We start from the raw sequence: 25,024 nt of genomic DNA, 5'->3' as shown, positions 1-25,024 counted from the left end.
TTGGCAAGTTAGTTTTGGATGAAATTTTATTATGTGTTTGACCATAGATTTTGAAAGAAATATTTGACTTTTAAAAAAAAGAAAGGATTTATACATATAAATTCTAAAAATTATTTAAAATATCTAAATATTTGTATTTTCATTTTATAACTAAAATGTTCCGTGAAAAGGCATGACAACGAACATAATTGATGAAAAAAGATGAAGAAAATAAAAGGAAAATATCATTGATTTGTATACCAACAACTACTATCACTACTTGTAAATTCAATGATGGAGCCAGAAATTTTATTAAGGGTGTCCAAGAATAATGGTGTGTGGTTGTCAAAATAAATTTTAAAAATATTGTGCTATTTGGGGTTCAAACCTGAAACTATTTCATTCAAATGGACATCCATTACCACTGTGTCAAAGACATAGCTTTTGTCAAGGATATCCAACGTTATATATGTATATATATATATATATATTTATTTATTTTTTATTTTTATTTTGATGAAGAATGTTCAACTGGGCACCCCTGGAATGTCTATAGCTACACTCCTTGTAATTGAAAGTGACTTCAGAGAGCAAACTCAGATAAAAATTATATAAAATATGTTAGTGTAGGGGCATTTTAATATTATAAGAATATTGTATTTTAGCATTGACTGTTTGCCCCTAAGTTATTACTTCCTCTATTCATTATTGCATTATAATATGCATTGGTTGACTTTCATTTGTTGTAGATGGTGGGAGTTAATGGAAATCATTTTGCTGCCGTTTGGACCATTAAGTTGGTGCATTACTCCATAGGTAGTTGCATAAGTTACTATTTCCTTGGTGCAAACTGCAGCAGGTTCAAGCCGTTGGTGGCTTTTAGCCTTTTATCCCATTACTTCTTATTCTTTATTTCTCCATTATATCTTGTAACATATCTAACTCCTAAGATCATTATCTTCACTATTTACTACACCATTATCTTCCTATTCATTGTTAGAAAGACTTCTTCTAGTATAAATAGTGGTGGTCTTCATTTGGTTTAGATACAAGAAAAATATAGAGAGGAAAAAGTTAGTAAAAAAAGAGAGTTCTTATTAGTTGAAGTGAGGTGTTCTTTATTGGAGCTTTGGACTCAAACTCTTGTCCAGAGTTGTTGAGTTATACTTTGTGTTAAGACTGTTGTATCCTGGAGGGGACAAGTCAAGAAGGACTGCTGTTGGACCGGTGAAAAACATTTGCTGCAATAGGAAGAGATTTTTATTTCTTCATTTTATTTTTCAATTGTAATCTTGTAATTTTGTTATTTTGTAATTTTTCACTAACAAAATATGTATATAACGGTACGAATTATGTACAACAAACTAGAAATGAAATTTATCCAAATTATAAATGATGAGCGTTTTAATAAAATACAAAAGTTTGGAGCAATTTTTAAAAATTCCCATATACTAGAGTTTGTCTCAAATTCTATTTTTTTCTTTCTAGAACTTAAAAACTTGAAATGTTTGCTAAATATTGACAAATTATATAACCAACACTAATTCTCAATTTTTTTCCAAATATATTTGTAGCTAAACTGGCCAAGAGTCATAATAAATACAGTACAAATTAGAAGTGACGAGGGAATTAGGCCTAGTATTCCTTAAAATTAGGGGTGTATAGGTCAAATTGACAAGTATAAAAAAAAAAATTGATTTATGATTTAATTTGGCATCGGAAAAAATCGACCACTCTTAATATAATTTGGTATTAATAAATGGAAAAAGTCAAATCGTGCCTAAATCAAACAAACCTATCAATATATATAATTTCAATTTGAAAAATATTAATTATAATCTACTTTGTTAATATATTTTAAATTAGTTTGTAATTTTCAATGTTTTGAGAATCTTAGTAATTTAGTTGGTTAGTTACCTGAACTTCCACCTTGTTGGTGAGAGTTCAATTCTCTACATGTAATCCCCTCCCTACCACCAATTTTAAATAAAAAAACTCAAAGTTTTGATATATTATTCAAATTTGTACTTGTAAACATTTGTAAATATTTTGTTTTATATTCTGAAAGGAAATTACAATTGCATTGTTATAGACTTATAGATTTCAGATGAGAAATTTTATAATCACCCTATTAAATTAAGACCTCTTATTTAAGAAGACACCTAAACTTTGTGGGGGTCCTAATACCCCTCAAGCAATTAAGAAGTGTTATAAATATCCCAATTTTCAGTCAAACTCAATTGCAAGAAAAGAAGTATAGTCACACATCAATTATTTTCTGCCACATGTTAAACTTATTTAACTTTTAATGTTTATTTTCATTTTTATTTTTTCTTAATAATTAACTTTATTTCCATTTTTCCTCTTTCTTCTTCGGTTCATTACTCCAACCTTATGCTCTGTTTGCTGTTCATTACTCCAACCTTATGCTCTGTTTGCTGTAGAGCAGCCACTATCACTGGCAATTCTTTGGCCGATGCCTTCATTGTCGTCCCTGCTCTTCATTCTTTTCTTTTAGTATTTTCAGTTTTTTTTTCAACCATTAAACAACAATGAAAAATTAATAAGTAAATATATATATACAACCAAATCACTTCAGCTCTTAAGTTACTAAAGTAATAACACGTCCAAGATCAAGATAATGGAGTTCTATAGTACTGATCTCTAAACGAATAATACCAATAGATCGAAATTTCTAAATTTACCTACTAAAGGACTTCATTATCAATTAACTTTTTCTAAAAAGAGAACCATGAATTTTCAAACAACAAAGTTCACAATTTTTTTTTACTTTTTGAAAAAACAGGGGATCAAGAAGAAAAGTGTGTTAACTTATAATGTTTTGTATAATGACAAACTACCTTGTGTCGTAGGAAAATCAAAACTAGTGTTAGATACACAAAATCCTACAGATTGATGCTTCAAGAATCAAATCAGCAGCAATCAATTAAGGAGAAGATTGATTCACTCAAATCAATCTAACCAAAGATTGAGTCATTCAAAACAATTCGAACTCAAGGAATCAAATCAAATCTTACAAGATAACCATGCCTTTCAAAGAAGATTTGTCATTGTTGGAACTCAATCAAAAATGATTTATATTAAATCAAGCATGGGAATCAAAAAGGAAGAATGCCAAAGAAGGAAAGAAACAAGCTGCCCTCACTAAAGCAACGCCTCCATCATTCAAGGGATACAAAATTGAAGCAATCACAATCCTAGCATCTGACTAGGATGAAGTAATCTGGAAGATAGACACTCAAATCAACCAAGTATCAAGACTACAAGAAGATCCTCAAAAGAAGGAAGAATATTAAGATCACACAAATATCTTCAAGAGAAGGAAGATAATCAAGATTACAATAAGATCTCCAAAGAAGGAAAATTAGCAAAGTATCAAAATCACACAAATATCTTCGAGAGAAGGAAGAGAATCAAGATTATAAGAAGATCTATAAAGAAGGAAAATCAGCAGAGTATCAAGATCATATAAATATCTTTAAGAGAATGAAGATCACCAGAAGATCTCTAAAGAATGAAGGAATCGGCTAGCTCATATGGGCATGATTCAAATCAAGGACTCAACTAGGATCCTTGATTTGAAATACCCTTGGGTTATTCCTTAACAAGAGCAATCCTCAAACACTATATAATCTTCTCTTAGCCTTAGTTGTGAAGAACGCACTTCACTTGAACTTATATTGTAATCTTCTTTTATCTTTCATAAAACTTTGTACACACTTGAGTGAACAATTGAAAAGAAAAGAGAAAGAAAGATCTGAGTGTAGGTTATACAAGTAGAGATTGTGTCGGAGAAGAAGATCTGATTTGCATATCAGACGGGGCTCTTAACTGTAACATTCTGTAATACCCAAGTTCTCAACAAGCTCTTAAGGAAACCCTTGTAACCCAAAGGGACTGTAAGTAGGCACCACATCAGTGTTCCAAACCAGTATAAACTCTTTGTGTCATTTACTTACTGTTTTTACTATCTCTGTATATCTGTTTTACTAACGTGCAGGTGAGTCGACTGACTAGAGTAGGAAGTCGACTAAACGGAATTTTAATTCACCCCTCCTCTTGACTTTCAATAGGTATCAGAGCAGGTCTCCCCAGTAAAATGTTTAACCACACGTGAGCAAAGATCCAATGACACACTATTAGATTCATGGTGCTCTACTTCAAGATGGACATTCCTCAACTCGGCCACCATATTTCAATAGCCAACATTACTCCCACTGGAAAGACAGATTCATAATCTCCGTCTCTTCAAATGATCATCAAGTATGGGCTGTGATCAAGAAGGGTCCAAAGCCTATTCTTGAATTGACCGAAAAAGATGACACTGAGAAGCCATTTGATCCCGAATCATTCGATATCACAAAAGAGCACTGAGAAGCCATTTAATCCCGAATCTTTCGATATCACAAAAAAGCAACAAGAGGTAATTCAAACTAATGCTAGAGCTATAAGTTTGTTATACTGCGCAGTGAGTGGAGCTGAATATGACAAGATATCAACATGTGAAACTGCAAAAGAAATGTGGGACAAACTAGAAGTGACTTATGAAGGAACCACCAAGGTAAAAGAAGCTCGAATCATTTCATTGGTGAATGAATACGAATTGTTCAAAATGGTCGAGGATGAAAAAGTAGAAGTCATGTTCTTGAGATTCAGTAAAATTGTCTGCGAACTCAAATCACTTGAAATGGTGTATTCAAATGGACTTCAAGTTAGAAAATTTATTAGAAGTCTACTCAAAACTTGGGAAACTAAAGCTGTCATTCTTGAAGATGGAGATCTGCAAAAAATGACGTACGATGAACTACGAGGAAACTTGATGGCCTATGAACAAAATCATATTAACAGGTACAACAAGGATGATAAAAAGAAGACTGTGACATTTACAGCTGAAACATCTGAAATTAGAGAAGAAGATGATGAATATCAAGACGAAGGAATGACTCTCATAAATCGAGAAGTGAGACAAATGCTTAGACAAAAAAGGCAAAGACCCCAACAAGATTTTAAGAATAATGAAAGGAATGATGATCGTTGCTATTACTATGGAAAATTAGGACATATCAAACAAACCTATCCAGAATGGAGAAGGAGAAACAATCGAAGAAATAAAGATTCAAAAAGTCTCGAAGCTTGGGATCTAGGAGAAACATCCGAAGATGATCATGATGAAACTGCCAACATATGTTTCATGGCACTAGGTGAAACAAGAGAGGTAAGATCTTTTAACTGTTCTAAGTGTAATGACTTACAAGACTATTTGGACATGATTATTGATGAATTACAGAAAGTAATTGATGCATACAATAAGATTGCTCAAGAAAAGAAAGATTGGCAGATTTTTCTCGAAGCAAGTCAGATTAAAGTCGACTTACTAGCAGAAGAACTGAAAAAAGTAAAAGTGCAGCTGAATAATATCAGAAGATCTCCTAGTCAGAGCTCTGTCAGATCTAACAGAACTACTTTCAACATGAGAAGAACTTCTAATCAAAGTTCCTATAGATCCAACAGATCTTTATCTAATTTCTCTTATCATTCTGCTGAAAATGCTGTTAATTTCTCTTGTTATACTTGTGGTGACATTGGTCACAAATCTTTTAATTGTAGGAAATTTTCTTCTTAAAAATGGATTTGGAGACCAAAAATTGTTAATCCTAACCTCAAGGATCCAAAAACACTTGGGTACCAAAAAGAAATTAATCTACGTATTTTGCAGAAGAAAACCAGAAAAACCTACAAGAAAAGAATGTGGGTAATTGACAATGGATGTTCTAGACACATGTGTGGAAAAAGAGAAAATTTCAAACTATTAAAAACATTACTTGAGGATTTGTAAGATTTGGAAATAACACAAAATGGGAAGGAATTGGAGTTGGAACTATCACCCTCAGCTCATCATGTGATCTAGTAGAAATGTATCTTGTTGAAGGACTCAAGCACAATCTCCTCAATATTAGTCAACTATGTGACACTTGGTTTCAAGTTTCCCTCAATACAACAAGTTGCACAATCAAACATCCAGAAAGAAATTTTTTCATTAGAGGAGATCAAATTGATAATATATATGTCTTAACTGTTGTTGATCTATCTAATCTTACTTGTCTTATTGTAGCTTTTAATGATCCTTGATTGTGACACCAAAAGCTTGGACACACAAGCTTGCATGCACTTGAGAAGTTATCTAGATTAGAACGAATTATCAGACTATCAAAATTGAACTTTGAAAAGGATCATATCTATGATGCGTGTCAACTTGTGATCATGATGACGAATTTAAAAATAAGGCATTTGAAGATTTTTGTGGTCAAAACGGTTTCACTCAAAATTTCTTTTCACCCAGATCACCTCAACGAAATAGAAAGGTGGAAAGAAAATATCGTTCCTTGCAAGATACAACAAGAACAATGTTGTTGGATCAAAATCTCCCTGATCATTTTTGGGCAGAAGCAGTCAAATTTGTTGCCGAAGAGTCAGCTCCTGCAGAGGTGGAATCGACTACCCCAGCTGACAAAACCACTATCCCTAGGGAATGGAGATACAATGCAATCTACCTTGAAAATTTTATCTTGGGAAAATCAAATGATAAAATTCAGACTAGATCTTCACTACGAAAGCAAGAACCACAAGCTCTTGTATCCCAAATAGAATTCAAACGAATAAATGGATGAGTCATAGATACAAGCTATGAAAGAAGAACTTGATCAATTCGAGAAAGATCAGCTTACAAATAAAGCAATTAGAAAATGGAATTTTCATCAATCAAGGAATGCGGTTGATGAAAAATTATATCGAGGAATGACTGGATATTTACTATATCTCACTGCAAGTCGATCAAACATCATGTTCAGCGTTTGCAAAGGTTTCAATCTGCCCCAAAAGAATCGCATCTCACTGCAGTAAAACGAATCGATCCGATATTTTATTGGAATATCCAAAAAGGGACCATAGTATCCTTTCTTTGAAAATTTTAATTTATCTGAATTTTTAGATGCTGACTTTGCAGGTGATAAAAATACAGTAAAAGCACTAGTAGAACATGCCAATTCTTGGGAAAATCTCTTATTTCCTAGCATAGTAAGAAGAAGACCTCCATAGCTCTTCAACTACTGAATCCAAATATCTTGCAATTGGAAGTTGTAGTACTCAACTTCTTTGGGTGATGCATCAATCATTGGACTACAACTTATCTTTTGAAGACGTTCCAATATTCTGTGATTGTACAGTGCTATTAGTTTATCCAAATATACTCTGTATCATTCTAGGGCATCTTTTTATTCGTGATCTTGTTGAAAATGGTGATTTCGTGCTTGGGTTTGTTGATTCTAAAAATCTTGAAATTATTGTGCTAAACAATAAATTCTTTACTCTACTACTTGTCTAGTTGTTCTTATCTATTTTGTTTTACTTTTTGATTATGTCAAAGGGGGAGAATTCAGATAACTATACTGGAAGCATACAAAAATGGGGAGCATACAGAAAGGGGGAGTCAAAAAATTGATAAACAAGGAAGTTAAACTAAATCGTATAGTTAAATTTGTCATTATCAAAAAGGGGGAGATTTTTAACTTATAATGTTTTGTATAATGACAAACTACCTTGTGTCGCAGGAAAATCAAGACTAATGTATCTGTGTTAGATACACAAAATCCTACAGATTGATGCTTTAAGAATCAAATCAGCAACAATCAATTAAGGAGAAGATTGATTCACTCAAATCAATCTAACCAAAGATTGAGTCATTCAAAACAATCTAAACTCAAGGAATCAAATCAAATCTTACAAGATAACCATGCCTTTCAAAGAAGATCTGCCATTGTTGGAACTCAATCAAAGACGATTTACATTAAATCAAGCATGAGAATCAAAAAGGAAGAACGCTAAAGAAGGAAAGAAACAAGCTGCCCTCACTGAAGCAACGCCTCCATCATTCAAGGGATACTGAATTGAAGCAATCACAATCCTAGCATCTGACTAGGATGAAGTAATCTGGAAGATAGACACTCAAATCAGCCAAGTATCAAGACTAAAAGAAGATCCTCAAAAGAAGGAAGAATATTAAGATCACACAAATATCTTCAAGAGAAGGAAGAGAATCAAGATTATAAGAAGATCTTCAAAGAAGAAAAATCAGCAAAGTATCAAGATCATACAAATATCTTCAAGAGAAAGAAGAGAATCAAGATTATAAGAAGATTTCTAACGAAGGAAAATTAACAGAGCATCAAGATTACATAAATATCTTCATGAGAAGGAAGAGAATGAAGTTCACCAGAAGATCTCCAAAGAAGGAAGGAATCGGCTAGCTCATATGGACATGAATCAACCAGCCGAAATCAAGGACTTAGTTAGGACCCTTGATTTGGAATACCCTAGGGTTATTCCTTAACAAGAACAGTCCTCAAACACTATATAATCCTCTACTAGCCTTAGTTGTGAAGTACGCACTTCACTTGAACTTATATTGTAATTTTTTTTTATCTTTCATAAAACTTTGTACACACTTGAGTGAACAATTGAAAAGAAAAGAGAAAGAAAGATCTGAGTGTAGGTTATACAAGTAGAGATTGTGTCGAAGAAGAATATCTGATTTGCATATCAGACGGGGCACTTAATTGTAACTTTCTGTAACACCCAAGTTCTCAACAAGCTCTTAAGGAAATCCTTGTAACCCAAGGGGACTGAAAGTAGGCACCACATCGATGTTCCAAACCAGTATAAACTCTCTGTGTCATTTACTTACTGCTTTTACTATCTCTGTATATCTGTTTTACTAACGTGCAGGTGAGTCGACTGACCAGAGTAGAAAGTCAATTGAAGGGAATTTTAATTCACCCTCCCCCCCTCTCTTGACTTTCAAAGTGAACAAAGAAAGCAATAATTTAGGGAAAACAATGACAAAAAGGGGCGATGTAAATGGGTCTTGTAAGTTGAAGAAACTAAAGAAAAGGTAATTGGATTTTTTGAGTTTGAGTGAAGAAGATAATGGAAAAGAAAGAATTGAGAAAGTACGAAAAAATAAAAGAAAAAAATATTTTAAATTAAATAAATACGATTTTTTTTTTTATTACTTTTGGCTAAGTTCACTCGCTATTGGAGAGTGAACTACACTCTACATGCCACAGAGGCTCATAATGGGATAATAAATTCATTCTAAGTAAGAACAAGAGGGTAATAGGACCCCTGCAAAATTTAAGTATCTTCTTAAAAAACAGGTCTTACAATATTCTAATCTATAAGTACTTGTTCAAATTAACTTTTTAGAAAAGTGCTTTTGAAGAGAAATAATTTGTGTTTGACTAATCTTTTTTAAAAAGTATTTTTGAGAGTCAAATTATGAAAAAAGACAAGTATAATATACTTTTAATAGTAAGATTATTTTATAGAGAGAAACTATTTAAATCCATTATAAAAAAAAGTAATTTATTTTTATTAAATTAAAATGTACGTATTCAAATTTTCAATTAATATTATACCTTTTGGGAGGGTTGAAATCTTTAACTTTTTTTTTTTCTAATCTCGCAAAAAAATGTTCTTACCTTTTTTTCTAAATCTGCAAAATAATACATAAAATATAAAATAATAATATTTAAACGTAAATAAAATATAAAAAAAATTCTAAAATGAAACTTAACCAAACTTATGAGATATGCTAATTAATTGAGTCCGAAACTAAAAGGGTAACAATTATTTTCGAAAATTCCAAAAGGGTAACTCAATTAATTATGAAACCAAAAGGGCAACAATTCTTAACACCATTTAAATTAGGTTTTGTAAAACAAGGCTCAAATTCCAATGAGCCTTACAAGGCTCAAATTCCTATGAGCCTTGTAAAGCTCAGCTGCCAATGAGCCTTGCAGGTTTTTTTTTTTTAAAAAAAAATATTCTCGTTTTATTTTGTTGTTTATTGAAAGTCTTATAATAATAATAATAATAATAATAATAATACATAGTTGTTGATATGATGCATAAAGATAGACACACGTTTCTATCTAGACGGACATATACATGTGAATCTGTAGTGTGGTATTTTTCAATGAAGATAGAGACAAGTAGACAACTGTTGTTACCTTTTTTTTTTCTTTTTATGTTATATTATATATTAAATTAAAATCTGTAAGATTTAGTCCAACTAAGGAAAAAATAATAATATTAAAAGAGGTTCAAGTTTATTCTGCTCTAATAGTAGAATTTCATGGGGATAAAAGAATTTCGTAGAAATATCGTTATTCCCACCAATCACTTTTCGGTCATATCTTTGAAAAATAATTACTGTTTAGAGATTCTACATATCCCGTTTATCCAATTGTTAACGAATGGACTGGTTTAATTTTTTTTTTACCAGAGACTAAATTTTGGTGTGCCGTATTGTTGTATAAATTAGTTGTCCTTAATTGAGCACACAAAAAGTACGAGTCCAAATTGATATATAAATGATGAAGTTGATGTTGTACCAAATATTGATGAAGAATTAAAATATGTAACATTATATAAATTATGATTATCATATCACTTAATTATTATATTCGATTATTTGTATCTTTTATTGTAAAGTGTATTATGTCTTTATTACTATTTCGATATTGATAAATTGTTTTTATAATATTAAAAATCTAACTATATGCTTAAAATAAATGGAACTCAATTTTGTTACTCATAAACATGAATATTAAAAGTTAAATACTTATATTACAAAGGATTTCTACGAGGACAACGAGCCTTGGTGTGTCCCATTTCCTTGCATATACTACACTTTCTTGACATGCGAGCTGGAGCGATATCCATTTCATTCTTGCGTCGCCTTGTGCATTGATTAGTAGATGTTCGCAAATATTCAGTATTTGCAACCAAACTACATGCGACAGGAGGCCAATAAATTTCATCCCTCACTAGCGTAAAAGTAGCATTATAGGTTCGTTTGTAATACTTCGTGATGTAGTATTTGCTCACATAAGTCTTTGGCTCGATACCACGAAGTCCACAAAATTTGATTGCATGAGAGCAAGGTATATGATAATTTACCCATTTGCCACAAGAACATTTTTTGGCATCTGCAAAAATTTTGTGAACATTTTCTCCTTTGCCATTGTGTGCAAATGTAAGGATCTCAAATACAGCTGAAGTGGTACTATAGTTCATCATTCCAGTATGTGCTTGAGCTTTTCTCCAATTTTCATTGAATCGTTTTTCCACGCTAAAAGGCCAAGACTTATTTTGTTCAAGTAAAGCATTAGCAGAGGTGCTTCGTTCAACAAAACGATCAATCAAAGCTTTAACTGTCAAGCGAACCATAGATGTGCCTGGAAGCCCCTTTGCTTTCTTCAACACACCATTATACGACTTAGATACATTGGTTGTCAAAGAACCCCATCTATGACCGTTATCAAGGTACATAGTCCATCTCTCCAAAGGAAGATCATTTAACCACTTAAAAGCTTCAGCGTTCAATGTTTTAATTTGTTGCTTTGTTTGAACAATTTTTTTTTCTTGAGCCTTGTAAGTTCTTACACATTTACAAATTTACAGTTTCACGTGAAACTTCAGTGTTGAATCAAATCAACACTGTAGTTTTGCGTGATTTATTTTTATAGTGTTGAATTAAATCAACACTGTACAAGTTTCACGCGGTATATGTTTCAACGAAAATAAAAAATAAAATACTTCAATTAGTAGTCAAAAACTATTAGATAAAGTGATAAAAAAATAGTTAAAAAAATACTATATTAAAATAACAAACAAACAAAATTTTTTTAAAAATTAATTAAAAACTATACATAAAAAAATAAAAAACTAAACGTTTTGAAAAAAAGAAAAAAAAACTCACAAGACTACTTGCCCCTTGAGCCTTGTAAGTTCTTACACATTTACAGTTTCACGTGAAACTTCAGTGTTGAATCAATCAACACTGTAGTTTTGCGTGATTTATTTTTACAGTGTTGAATTAAATCAACACTGTACAAGTTTCACGCGGTATATGTTTCAACGAAAATAAAAATAAAATACTTCAATTATTAGTCAAAAACTATTAGATAAAGTGATAAAAAAAAATAGTTAAAAAAAATACTATATTAAAATAACTAACAAACAAAATTTTAAAAAAATTAATTAAAAACTATACATATAAAAATAAAAAACTAAACATTTTGAAAAATAAAAAATAAAAAACTCACAACGTTTTGATGACCATGCACTATAAAATCCACGCATTATAAAAAAATATTATAAAAACCATGCATTTGACAACTCCATTTCCTACTCCTATTTAAAGAAATCTATCAAAGTTGTGCAAGTTATAAAATTTTGCAAACTTTTGAAGAATCAAGACAATACAAGGTAATTTAATCATAACTTCTTTTTTTTTTTTTATCATTTATATGTTATATTAATTATTTAATCTTAAGTTATAGTACTGATAATGATGTAATTTTTTTTTTCATTTTGATATATAGATGAATCAAGAAAATTTTGCATATCAAGGACCAATTGAGTATGATGTTTTAACGTTACAAGATAAACATCGATCTCAAAAAATTTGGAATGGTGAAATATCTGCGACGGAAACACGTTTAATAGTGTGGAGACATGATTATGATTTATGGCAACACTTAAAAAATAATCCGCTTCATACACGTATACTAAATTATTTTAATTACACAACTTTTAGAGGTGTTCTAGAAGTAGGAAACTTTCCATGAGATGCAAATATTATTACTGCTTTGGTTGAAAGGTGGTGTCCAGAGACTCATACCTTTCATATGAGAACTGGTGAAACAACAATAACTATGCAGGATATGGAAGTTATGTTCGGTATGGTTGTTGATGGTACATATGTTCTACTACCAAATGCTAAATCCATGGATTTGTTTGCTAGACAAACTTTAATTTTTAATTTAACCGGTTGGTTTCCTACGGAAGATTGCTTTCAAGGTTTTAGAATTTTTTCATCGTCATTAGTTAATTATATAGAAACTTCAAATGTAATAAACGATAATTCCACTGAACTATAGGTACAACAAAAATTTAGATTATACTTATTTTGGTTGCTTGGAGGAACATTATTTCCTGATAAGTCAGGAAATAAATTTAATTCGAATTTTTTCATTGAAATGGGTGACTTACAAGCACCGGCATCACAAGCTTGGGGAGCTGCCACACTTTCATACTTGTACCATTCATTATGTCGCACCTCTATATGTGACGTTTCCATTGTAAATGGTTTTATATCATTATTACAGGTTGGTCACCTTTATATTTGTAATTATTATAATTGACTATTTTTAATACTAATAATAAAAATTATTTATTATTATATAGGTATGGGCGTGGGAGCGTATTATACCATTTCAACCTATGCTATTGCCTTTCAACAATGATCAACCAGAGGGACAAAAACCACTTGCATATAAGTAGTCTCGACGAAGGGTTCATGAGAATGATGCTCGAAAAAATATGATCTTTTGTAGAGATGTTTTAGACAATCTACAACCTTATCAGGTATAACTAAAAAAAATTTAGTTTATCACAAGATTTAAAACGGTAAAAAAAAAGTATAATATATATGTTACCTTTTTTTTTCTATAGTTTATTTGGGAGCCTTATTCTCAAGAAGTTCTTAATGCACTGCCTGAATGGTGTCAACGAGGGCAGAATGTGTGGATGGTGAAGGTGCCACTTATTTTGCGAAATATATTGTGAGTGGCACACGATTGATCGTGTAGTAAGACAATTTGGTTTTGTGCAACATATACTAGAAAATGTGCATTATTCTGATGAACATTATAAAATTGATAAGCGCCACAAAATAGATAGGCATACTCATCAGATGTTTGTTCATACTGAAAATACATGGAATGAACGTTATCAACATGTTGTACAAATAAATCATCAAGCAAACCCAATTAATTATTTCAATTGATGTCTACGACATTCACACAAGTTCATTGCAAATGCAGAACATGTTGTCCAACATGGATATCAACCAATCGCAGGAAGATATGAGGCATTGGTATACATTTTAAAAAAAATACATATATATCATTGACTTCTTCGTTTGACCTTTATATATATATATATTAATGAATTTTAGGCAATGTGACATGAAAGATTGTATAGAATGAATCAAACAATAGAAAATGATAATACTCAGTCATTTCAAGTGAGAGACATTGCAAGACAAATGACATCTTATTCTAGAGATGCTATGAATGCTGTTCATTTGAACACAAGGTTGAACTTTCAACAACATTATACTCCACCAAATGAAAATCAACCACCAACAACATCAAATTTGGGAGGTGTTCATATAGAAGAACATAATATGGAATTTTCGGGAAATCAATATGAGGCCAACACAAATTTATCATTGGCTACTTCCGACACCCCGTATTACCCTGTTTTTAATTGTGCTGGAGTATCTACGAGTGTGCCCAACTACACACAAGAAGAAGGTAGTGGCTTTCAAACTCCTAATGTTGTAAATTTGGGTTTTGAAGAATTCAACGAAGGAAATTATGGTTTTGTACGACAACGTCAATTTCAAAACTCACCATTTCATGCTGGTAGATTGAGTTTTTCGATGGTAAACAATATACTCTTTAAATAATTTATAGAATATTTTATTTATATTAAATTATATGTTAATGATTTGCATCTTATTCCAGGATGACATGTCACAAAATCAAAATGATGATGAAGTTGAACCTTCACAACAATATGTATGTTGTTATAATCGATAAATTTTCAATTTTGACATTTATAAAATATTAATAGAATTCAGTAATAAATATAATTTGGCAGGACATCAACAACCCTCGAAGAACAACAAGTCCACACGTACCCACCACCTGTGGAACTGGTAGACATAAATAACAACAACAACCGCATCAAGACAGACAATAATCTCTAGAAGTGTTGTCTTTTATATTTTCTAGCATGTCCCTTATATGTTCTATCAATTTTTTACAAATTATATATATATAAAATTGAAGTTTTCGAACTCCAACATATATGCATGGTTCATGTTTACTATAAATTATTTAAAGGGTATATTGTTTTTTTTACCTTGATATGAAGTATAATTTTTCTCATGTTTTCAACATATTCATCAATAGAGCATTTCCACCAAAATAAAGTATGACTAAAGAAGGCTGAATTTTATCATTCTGCAAGTGAATAAACCAAATTATAATTTCACATAAAAAAAGATGAAGAAAAAAATAAATCAACTAAGTAGTAAATAAGGTCTAAACTATTGGATTTAGTTCGTTTGAAAAGCCACAAAGTAATGGCTAGCAATAAGGTCTAAACTATCTTTATGCATCATATCAACAACTATGTATCATTATTATTATTATTATTAGACTTTTAACAAACAACAAAATAAAATGAGAATATTTTTTTAAAAAATAAAATAAAATAAACAACTTGTAAGGCTCAAATTCCTATGAGCCTTGTAAGGCTCATTGGAATTTGAGCCTTGTTTTACTAAACTAATTTAAACGGTGTTAAGAATTGTTGCCCTTTTGGTTTCATAATTAATTGAGTTACCCTTTTGGAATTTTCGAAAAAATTTGTTGCCCTTTTGGTTTAGGACTCCTAATTAATTAGTAAGAGCGAACCCTGGGTATGGAAAGAATCCTGTTGGGAGCGCCACCCACGAATGAGTCCTGCAGTGCGCGATTCGAATTTAGTCGGAGCTCTAATGTGAGCTCCAGACACCGGGTGGAAAACCTAAAAAAGAAGAAGATATATATTGGTAAATATGTATATATTGAAGGAATATTTTAGTGTTGCAAAAAAATAATTATCTATTTTTGCTTCTGCCTTTTTTAAAAAACAGAAATTTTAGCTTCCCACCAACCGTAAAACTATTTTACTTCCGTTTAAAAGAAGTTTATTGATCCCTCATTTTTTAAATTTATTTTCCCAAAATAAATGTTTTAACCCGTCAACAACAATGCCAAATAGGATCTAGTGTCATTTCTTAACTTGACCCAAAAATGACATAATATTAAATGAGCTCATTACAGTTACATAACATACCAAAAAAGACGCTAGTTCATTGCCAGACTAAAAAAAAGCCAAAAAGAGGAATAGGGGATATTTGCACTTTTGTCTCTATTTTGTGTTGATTTTTAATTTATATTCTTGTAATAAATATATTTTTTATTTGAAATAAATTTATATTTTCAGATTATAATATTTCACAAGTTAGGCTCGATTTCTAAAGAACTGATGTTTCAGCAGGTTTAAATTCCATTATCAAAGAAAGCAAATACTATAAATCAGTCCATATGAATGATAACAATTAAAAACCCGCACAACGTTCAATTTTAAGGTGTAAATTATACACTCTTGTTCCATATTAACTGAATTTATGAGACAATATACACTTGTTAAAAAAAATATTTAAGGACATAATTTAAATCATATTTTCTACTATTATTCTTTGTGAAATCATATATATAACTTTAAAAGTAGCGCAATTTATCTCTAGAAAATATCAAACTTTATTTTAAGAAAAAGGATAAATATAGAAAAAAAATGATGTAACAATCAAATGGTCAAAAGGGGAGTGAGTCTTCTTTTCCTTTATTTTAACTTGTATTGAATTTCATCCATTTTAAATAAGAGCCAAAAGACTAATATTTCTCGCAGACAAAAAAGGGGAATGGATGCCAAAGAAACTCTTGTTCAAAAAATGAGTTGGAATATTCAACAAGCAATAAAGCTTCTTGTTTTGTTGATTTTAATGGGCTACTTCATGATTTGGATAATGATGCCCACAAACACATTTTATTTGCATTGGTTGCCTCATCTTTATGCTAAACTCAATTCCACTTACTTTGGACAACAAGGTTTCATTTCTCCTAATTCTTCCACCCTTTTATTTGTTTCATTATGCCACGTTACCTCACGTGCGTGCTTGATTCTTTTTTTATGAGGAATGGTAGTGAAACTTGAAACAAGGACCTTTGTGTTAGTTTTGTTACATGTCATGTTGAATCGTGTGACTATTTTATTTTATGTAATTATGTATGTAACATTCAATATTCAATACATTTAGTCAATCATTTTTGGACTTTCAAGTGTTCATGCTTTTTGCTTTGCAGGTTCAAACATTTTGATTTATACATTTCCAGTTCTGTTCATTGCTACTTTGGGATGTATTTTCCTCCATTTAGTCAAGTATGCTAATGTACATGATGAAAGGTAGGTAGTGTATTGTTCTATTATGACTTATATGATACTGTAGACATTGAAATTTTTGTAAGACTCCACAAGATGATTTATTTATTTATGGTTGATTTATTTTTCATATGTTTAAAATTTGTCGCAAACAGATACATTTCCTTTATTTTCTTTGTTGTTTTATGGTAACAGAACCTCAAAAGGTACTCGTTTCGACTCATGGAGTCGACCAGCGATTACGAAAGGTCCTTTAGGCATTGTTTCATGGATAGAATTGTGTTTCTTATTCATGTTCACTGCCCTTCTCATTTGGTCAATCTCATCTTACACACATGGCATGTTCAAGACTATAACCAGACAATCTGCAGCAATGATGGGAGTAAAAGTGTAAGATTTTACTGAAATCTTGCACTCTGTTTCTTGTTTTTAACACAATGACAAGTGAAATTGATGGATGAAAATCATGATTGGGCAGATGGAAAGCTAAATTACAAAGTGTGGCTCTCATGCTAGGCCTTGTAGGAAACATCTGTCTAGCTTTTCTCTTCTTTCCAGTAACTAGAGGATCATCCATTTTGCGACTCTTCGGACTCACATCAGAGTCCAGTGTTAAGTATCATATTTGGCTTGGGCATGCTGTCATGGCTCTCTTCACTGCTCATGGTTTATGCTTTATAATCTTCTGGGCTGATACTCATCAACTTTCAGAAGTATGTTACTTTTCCCTTGAGTATGAAAATAGAGCAGTACATTGGTGACCTATTTACAATTTTTTTTTGCGAAAAATGCAGATGTTGGAATGGAATAAAGTTGGAATTTCCATTGTGGCTGGAGAAGTGTCCTTGTTTGCAGGAATAGCTATGTGGATGACAAGTTTCCCACGAATCAGGAGAAAGTTGTTCGAGCTTTTTTTCTATACACATCATCTCTACATTATCTTCGTAGTGTTCTTCGTATTCCATGTTGGATTTACCTACTCCTGCATCACTCTTCCTGGATTTTACCTCTTCTTGATTGACCGGTATTTGAGATTCTTACAATCTCAACAATGCGTTTGCTTGGTTTCTGCACGTGTTTTACCTTGCCAAGCAGTGGAGCTAAACTTCTCTAAAAGTCCAGGTGATTAACTTACTCTATGGTACAATGGAATTTCAATCCATTGATACATGTCGTTGTCACGGTGTATCATTTTGTATTTTTCTATTCTGATTTCAGGGCTAAGGTACTATCCAACGAGTTCCGTTTTCATAAATGTGCCTAGTATTTCAAAGTTGCAGTGGCATCCATTTACAGTGACTTCCAACAGTAACATGGAACCTGAGAAACTCAGCATTGTCATAAAAAGTGAAGGGAAATGGTCTCAGAAACTGTTTGAAAAGCTCTCATCAACTACGCCAGGACACCATCTTCAAGTTTCTCTAGAGGGTCCTTATGGACCGAGTTCAACCCAATTCTTGAGGTATCAAACAAATTAATTTCTCAGATGGTTATTCAACTAACAGTTATCATCTCAGAAAGTGAGTCACTTTCTTTGTGGAAGAAAATTGAAATCAAGAAGAATGACGACTTTCTGAGAAAATGACTATTAGTTGAGTGGTCGAGAAATAAACCCGATGTCAAACTGTAGATGGAACAATTACTTTTGGTTTCCAAAATTTCTTACTTGATGTGGAAAATTGCTTGCAGACATGATATGCTAGTTATGGTGAGTGGAGGCAGTGGCATAACTCCTTTTATATCAATCATCAGAGAGCTGATTTATATTGCTGGTTCAACAGGCTGCAAGATCCCAAAAGTTCTCCTTGTTGCTGCTTTCAAGAAATCAACGGATCTCGCCATGCTGGAACTTCTCCTTCCCCTTTCAGGAACCAACTACAATATGTCACGACTACAGATACAGATTGAAGCATATGTAACAAGAGAGACAGAACCTCTAAAAGACAACCAGAAGTTCCTCAAAACACTATGGCTTAAGCCCAATGCATCAGAAAGACCAGTTTCCGCAGTTTTAGGCCAGAACAATTGGCTTTGGCTTGGGGCTATAATCACATCCTCTTTCATCATGTTTCTTCTGCTCATTGCCATTCTAAACCGATATTACATTTACCCCATTGACCATAACATGGGGATGATATATTCGTATTCTGAAAGAGCAGCTCTCAGTATGTGGCTTTTATGTGTGTCTATAGCTGTAACTGCATCAGCTGCCTTTGTTTGGAATAAGAAACAGAAGGCTAAGGAAATGGTGCAGATTCAGAACAACGACATACCAACACCGATGACTTCTCCAGGTACAGGCTCATGGTTTAACAACGCCGATATAGAGCTGGAAAATCTACCCTTTCAAACGTTTACTCGAGCAACACAAGTACACTATGGTGTAAGGCCTAATCTAAAAAGTATGTTAAGCTTGAACTCTTTGCTCTTTTTACTGCTAGCTAAGAAGCACAAGTACATTATTCTGATGAATTATCTGATATTTTCATTTCTAAAACATCGGGATATTTGTTTTGCAGAGATAGTTACAGAGTGTGAAGAATCAAATGTTGGAGTTTTTGTTAGTGGTCCAAGAAGAATGAAGCAAGAAATAGCAACAATTTGTTCATCCTGTGTAGACACCAACCTTCATTTTGAATCCATCAGCTTTAGCTGGTAATACATGTAGAGTTTGTGCGCAAGTACGGAGGTGAAACTCTGAAAAATTGTATTAAAACTTTATTAAAATATCTAAATGATAGTTGTAATACAATTCGGATTCAATATTATATATTATTATAAATTCAACGACTGTTATTTCAGAACAAATATAATACATTTATAACAACGTAAACTAATTTAAATAGCACTGAAATGTATGAAATTCACATATAATACTTTTAACATATTTGTATTTAAAATGTTTCGGTAAGAATAAAAATAGAACTATGATTCGTAATTAAGACAATATATAATTTATTATATCTTAAATATAAAAAGTCTTCGAAGGAAAAAAGGAAATTGTGATTTGTTACCAAATAATTTCTCATATAAATCCCGGTGAATACCCTTTTTTCAGGGATTTTGTCTTCTTGCTCGTCGACACCATTGCAGGTTTCTCTTCAGATTTCTCAATCTCTTTTCAGCTCCTTATTCCTACGATTTCCTAACGAAAATGTAATTGCGACTGTCGAAATTACTGTTAAATGTATTTCCATTTTGTTGTATCTTCTACTTTTTCATCAACACCTTCATATTCCTGCTAGCTGATCATTTGATGAACTTGTGTATTCAGTAATGGCTTCGACGCAATATACATACTGGAAAGAAAAGCTTAAAATTGACTTATTTTACATGCTTTTAAGCCAAAACCCTAACTATTAAGCACTCTTGCCTGGGTTAGATAAAATCACTTTTCTATTTAATCGAACACTACAAAAGTGATTAAAAATTATTTTGGCTTAAAATAAGTAAATCCAAAAATAACCTAAATAAGCATGTTTATGAGCTATAAGCTATAAGCTCATCCGAAGAGGTGTTAACTTGCACAGTAGATATAATTTTCAATTTTTAACGAAATCTATTATTTGATGATCATATACAGTAAAATAATGTTTTTTGTCTAGTGAATCATATGGATTGTGTTTATATTGGGTGCTGCATAGAGGACTGTATGTTCCAGTTATATAATGATTGATGAGCTCCCTTTTATACAGAAATGGATTTTGAGTTAATTTGTAGACCAGTTAAGTTGGTGATATCCATTACAAGAACTATGGAAGGACATTCTTTATGCATTCAGTTTATAGTTTATTTTCTACGGTGCTTAGCTTGCATGATGTATCTATCTGATAATATGATGTGTTTGATTGATGGTGTTTGTTAACGATGGTAATGACATGACTTTGGCAGGTCGAGAAGTGGACGTTATAATAAATAGAAAATGAACAACACTTCTGCAGGGCCACCCTCAAATGCAGCTAGAGTACGAGGAGCATCACAACCTTCGGAAAGTTCACTTAAAAGGAAACGCGGCATGTTTCAGAAAGACCGTCAGTGACTATTAGATAGATGTGATAATAATATTAATTCACTTCACCTTGTTTAATTTTTTAACATTTCTTTTATTTATTACATAGTGCAACGCATGATGTATGGTTTTGGAGATGTTATCAATGTAAGATGCCTCTCTGTTTCACCTGTTCATCTTTTTGTTGTTTTCATCTGTGTATGTCCATGGTGTTTATACTCGTGAATTGTTATGATTATGGCATGCTGCTGTCGCCTAGTTTTTTGTCTCTACATGCATTGATAGTGGGAAAATTTGCAGTTTGTGTGTGTCCAGATTGAATATGGCCTTTACTTATTGCTTTCTGTTTAACGACGTGCTAATAACACCATTCTCTGTCTATGAGAAATACTTTAATCTTCTTAGACAACAGTTCTAAACTTGTGTCTAGGTTCTAGCAAGTAGCAATAATGTTTGGAGGGGCTTTTGGGAGGACTGAGGACCTGTGCTAATTCTTAGGAAAGAACAGAAATTCACGAGTTGGGAGTTCTGTAATGATATTGTCTAGTTGTTTTTAAAAATGGATAACCTTCTTTGCTGGAGTACGGTCCTCTTTCTGTTTTACCGCATCTTGCTTTCCCTGCTCTCCATTATAAAATAGAGATAATTTTGCTGGAAGAATTTCTTCTTGCTATGTTTCCTCTTGTGGCTTTAAGTTTATTGTTTCTTATTTAGTCAACTGATACTGGACTTCAAAAGGAATTGGCGGTTAATGCCTTATAAATATCAAACTTTTAGTCTAAAAGTTGCACTGATTCTGTTTTTCTATGAGTTATTGGTATTATTTCCTCCCTTAATCTTTACTGAACTTCTAGTGCTGCACTGTCAGCCAAATCCAGAAACTGTGGAACTTGTGGAAGACATTGTGGTGGATTATGTCACTGATATGGTGAGTTGAATTTACTAGTATCCAATGCTATTCCTCTTGCATGAAGCTTTGCATTTTACACAATTTAGTTTCTATTAGTATTTGATTGTAGAAGAAACATGCATTTGGTCCTACCATTTTAGCTTTCAACTTGCGTAGGTGCACAAAGCTCAGGATATTGCAACCAAAAGGGGGAAGCTTTGACAGAGGACTTTCTGTTCTTAATTAGAAAGGTAGGCCTTCTCATGTGCTCAACATGCATATATATACGCATATCTGCATCTGACCGTTCGTTTGTAGCAATATGGTGAATATTTCGTTGAAAAATGTCCTTCCTAATTTTGCTCAATGAGAGGTCTGTGAGTTTTCTATATTATTTTCAATTGAACTTCAAGGAAAATATTAGGACCTGCTGATTAGTGGTACAAACCCATATACAAGTTTCTGGATATATAGCCAAGTGTAGTTGGACAGAAGCTGAGCTTTCTAGTTTGCTCATCTCAAGCCTAATTACTAGTTCAAGGTTTTATTTGTTGCAATTATTTTGGCTTACCTCATGCGTGTTAATACTGTTCTCACACTGAATAATTGGTTTTATCAGAGGTGTATTCAGGATTTATAGATAATGGGTGCACTATTACAAAAAGGTGGATCTAAGACATAAATTTGACCGGTTAGATTCTTTACTGAAAACCATTAAAATTTTAAAATCATAGGTCCAAAATTAACTTTTATTTATCCAAACCAGTTACAAAATCTTAGAAAGAAAACTAAACCAAGATAGATAAAAGATTCAAATTTCTAACCTCACCTAAAGAGGTGCACCCAATCATCATCGTACTACATTATATGATACTTCGAGTCTGGGTTCACGCACTGTATTTAAATATTTTTAAAAAATATAACACTACTATATATGATTTCGGGAGGGGACCATGGGTTCTTGTAAACCCGGTGACCCCCTCCTGTATACGCCCCTGGGTTTTATTATGATATATCATAGTTTAGCATGTATCACCATGATAGAATCAATTTCTTGTATGCTTGTGCCTGATAAATATGAAACTCTTTTGGACTAGTTCAATGCTTCCATGCCAACTAGAATGCTGAGAATAGTCAGCTTCTTATTATATTGATTTAAGTTGCACGGACTCTTCATTTTTGCTGTTGAATTTCCATCGACAAATTTTGGGGGGGGATTTTGATTTCGGCAATAACTTCAATTTATAAATGTTTTCTTTCTTATAGAAAAAGAGGGATAATTTCTAGATTAATTATTAGCATGTTGATTATTTAACCATTAATTTATGTTTTATAACACCCATGGAGAATGAAAGATTGAATTCTACAACATACATGATATATGTAAGTTTAAAATAGGATAACTCTCAAAATTTAGAATATCTTTATTTTATAATTTGAATTTCTCTAGCTGATCCGAGCGTCCTTGATCCATACCCTTGAATCTTAAAATTTAGATTTTGCCGAATCCTTCCCTCGGATACCTACACCCAAGTCCGAGCAACTTAGATGTCGATCACTAAAACAACAAGTTACTCCCAACTTTTGGTTGGGGAGAATTAGGGTGGGAGATTGTGGTGTTGCCTTGACCTTATTTCCTATTGTTTGTACTGTGCAGGATTCGGCGAAACTTAACCGGTGTAGAGAACTGTTGTCCATGCATGAGGATCTGAAAAAAGCTCGGAAGGCTTTCGATTTCGATCAAGAGGAATTGGCACACATGAGTGAGGGGGAAGTATGAAGTAATGATGTTACTTGAGAATGCCAAATTGAGTGGGCACCATAGGACCAGTATACAATTTACCAACACAGGAGTAATTAGCTGCTTCTCCTTACTTTCCTCTAGCACAATAGATGGCTGAGTCACCTTGTAGTTGCTGTGCTTAGCGCTGTCTAGTCTTTGTTCAATTACCTATCTTCTTAAAACATACTTTCCTCTAGGTTACGAGTGCAATGTTGATAGTGTCATTGAATATTCATCAAATAAGAAAATGTGTCATTCTTTTACGAATTGACTAAAAAGAAAAATGTGTCATATAAATTGGTACATAGGAAGTATTACATTATGCTAGTCTCAGAAAATGCTCTCTCTCACACACACACGCCAGTTCTCAAAAGCGCTCTCTCCCATACATTATGATCTATTTACAATAGAATTAGAAAGGTGTCAGGCTCTTTGGTGTGATTCTTTCAACTTTAGCAACCCGTTGAGGAGGCCACACAACATGAGTAACCTTTCCACGAACCAAAACCAGAGGGATCTAAAAAACAAAAGCCTTTTCAAGTCAATCAAATGAACTTATTGCAAATACACTAACATTAAAATGTCACTATACACTAAAGGGTCTTCACTTTTATTTGAATTTGAACCATAAGATCTAGCTACATTACCTGAAGTTGTTCTAATGTAACCTTGTATTAACTTTACTAACTGTATGGGATTCTCTTGATATTAAATTCCTCTTCAATTAGCAGGGGAGTATCGATTAATATGTAATGTACAGGGCCAAAGGATCTCGAGTCCAAGCTCCAAGTCTGATTGTCGCCTTCAACCCAACAATGTCCTTCGAGGATCACTACTGCATCATAATGAGAGGTACTTACCGTGTCACCTGGTAAGGCCGTTATTCTCTTTATATTTTTCTCTTTATGATTAGTTGGAGAGCTGAAATGTATGTCTACTACAAATCAGACAATGGGTGCAAAAGATAGTTAAGGGAAAATTAGAACATATTTAAATTCCAACAACAAAAAAGAACATTAACTTATTATAGACTGGCATCTGCTCCAACCCGAAAAAAAGATAAGGAGGGTGTTCATATGAACCACATTATTGAATTTTACTGGCACAATTTATCAGAGACCACTTAGAGTTATAGAAGATAACATCTTAAGGGCTCGTC

At 32.5% G+C, this 25,024-nt stretch overlaps 2 protein-coding genes and 1 pseudogene across 2 annotated transcripts; 2 read left to right on the top strand and 1 right to left on the bottom strand.

Annotated features, from left to right (window-relative positions):
- Window positions 1-10,686: 10,686 nt before the first annotated feature.
- LOC125834393 (uncharacterized) lies at window positions 10,687-13,173 on the bottom strand. The gene is made up of 2 exons (XM_049513540.1): window positions 13,117-13,173; window positions 10,687-11,490 (listed from the first exon to the last, which is right to left on the bottom strand). The coding sequence occupies exons 1-2, from the start codon at window positions 13,171-13,173 to the stop codon at window positions 10,687-10,689; spliced, it is 861 nt and encodes a 286-aa protein (XP_049369497.1).
- A 1,000-nt stretch (window positions 13,174-14,173) lies between these two features.
- Window positions 14,174-19,843, top strand: LOC125834391 (ferric reduction oxidase 2-like). Its single transcript, XM_049513539.1, has 10 exons — window positions 14,174-14,575; window positions 14,658-14,711; window positions 16,628-16,853; window positions 17,109-17,208; window positions 17,380-17,574; window positions 17,663-17,897; window positions 17,979-18,306; window positions 18,403-18,646; window positions 18,874-19,586; window positions 19,704-19,843. The coding sequence occupies exons 1-10, from the start codon at window positions 14,174-14,176 to the stop codon at window positions 19,841-19,843; spliced, it is 2,637 nt and encodes an 878-aa protein (XP_049369496.1).
- Window positions 19,844-21,159: 1,316 nt separating this feature from the next.
- On the top strand, window positions 21,160-23,919 carry LOC125834362 (transcription initiation factor TFIID subunit 13-like; annotated as a pseudogene).
- The last annotated feature ends 1,105 nt before the right edge of the window (window positions 23,920-25,024 follow it).

The sequence above is a fragment of the Solanum verrucosum genome, unplaced genomic scaffold (genome assembly GCF_900185275.1).
Source record: "Solanum verrucosum unplaced genomic scaffold, falcon-dt-bn FXZP01000279.1, whole genome shotgun sequence".
Classification (NCBI taxonomy): Eukaryota; Viridiplantae; Streptophyta; class Magnoliopsida; order Solanales; family Solanaceae; genus Solanum; species Solanum verrucosum.
The sequence above is the reverse complement of the archived record's forward strand: the minus strand, read 5'-3'. Positions and strand labels throughout refer to the sequence as shown.

What these genes read in the sequence shown, in the direction of transcription:
- LOC125834391 (XM_049513539.1), top strand. Translation starts at nt 14,174, where the DNA reads ATGACATCTTATTCTAGAGATGCTATGAATGCTGTTCATTTGAACACA. An exon ending in TTGAACCTTCACAACAATAT is followed by an intron (nt 14,712 to 16,627) that starts GTATGTTGTTAT and finishes ATTTTAAATAAG; the next exon opens with AGCCAAAAGACTAATATTTC. An exon ending in GCTAATGTACATGATGAAAG is followed by an intron (nt 17,209 to 17,379) that starts GTAGGTAGTGTA and finishes TTATGGTAACAG; the next exon opens with AACCTCAAAAGGTACTCGTT.
- LOC125834393 (XM_049513540.1), bottom strand. Translation starts at nt 13,173, where the DNA reads ATGAATGGTACAAGTATGAAAGTGTGGCAGCTCCCCAAGCTTGTGATG. An exon ending in AGCTTGTGATGCCGGTGCTT is followed by an intron (nt 11,491 to 13,116) that starts GTAAGTCACCCA and finishes AGAACTTACAAG; the next exon opens with GCTCAAGAAAAAAAAATTGT.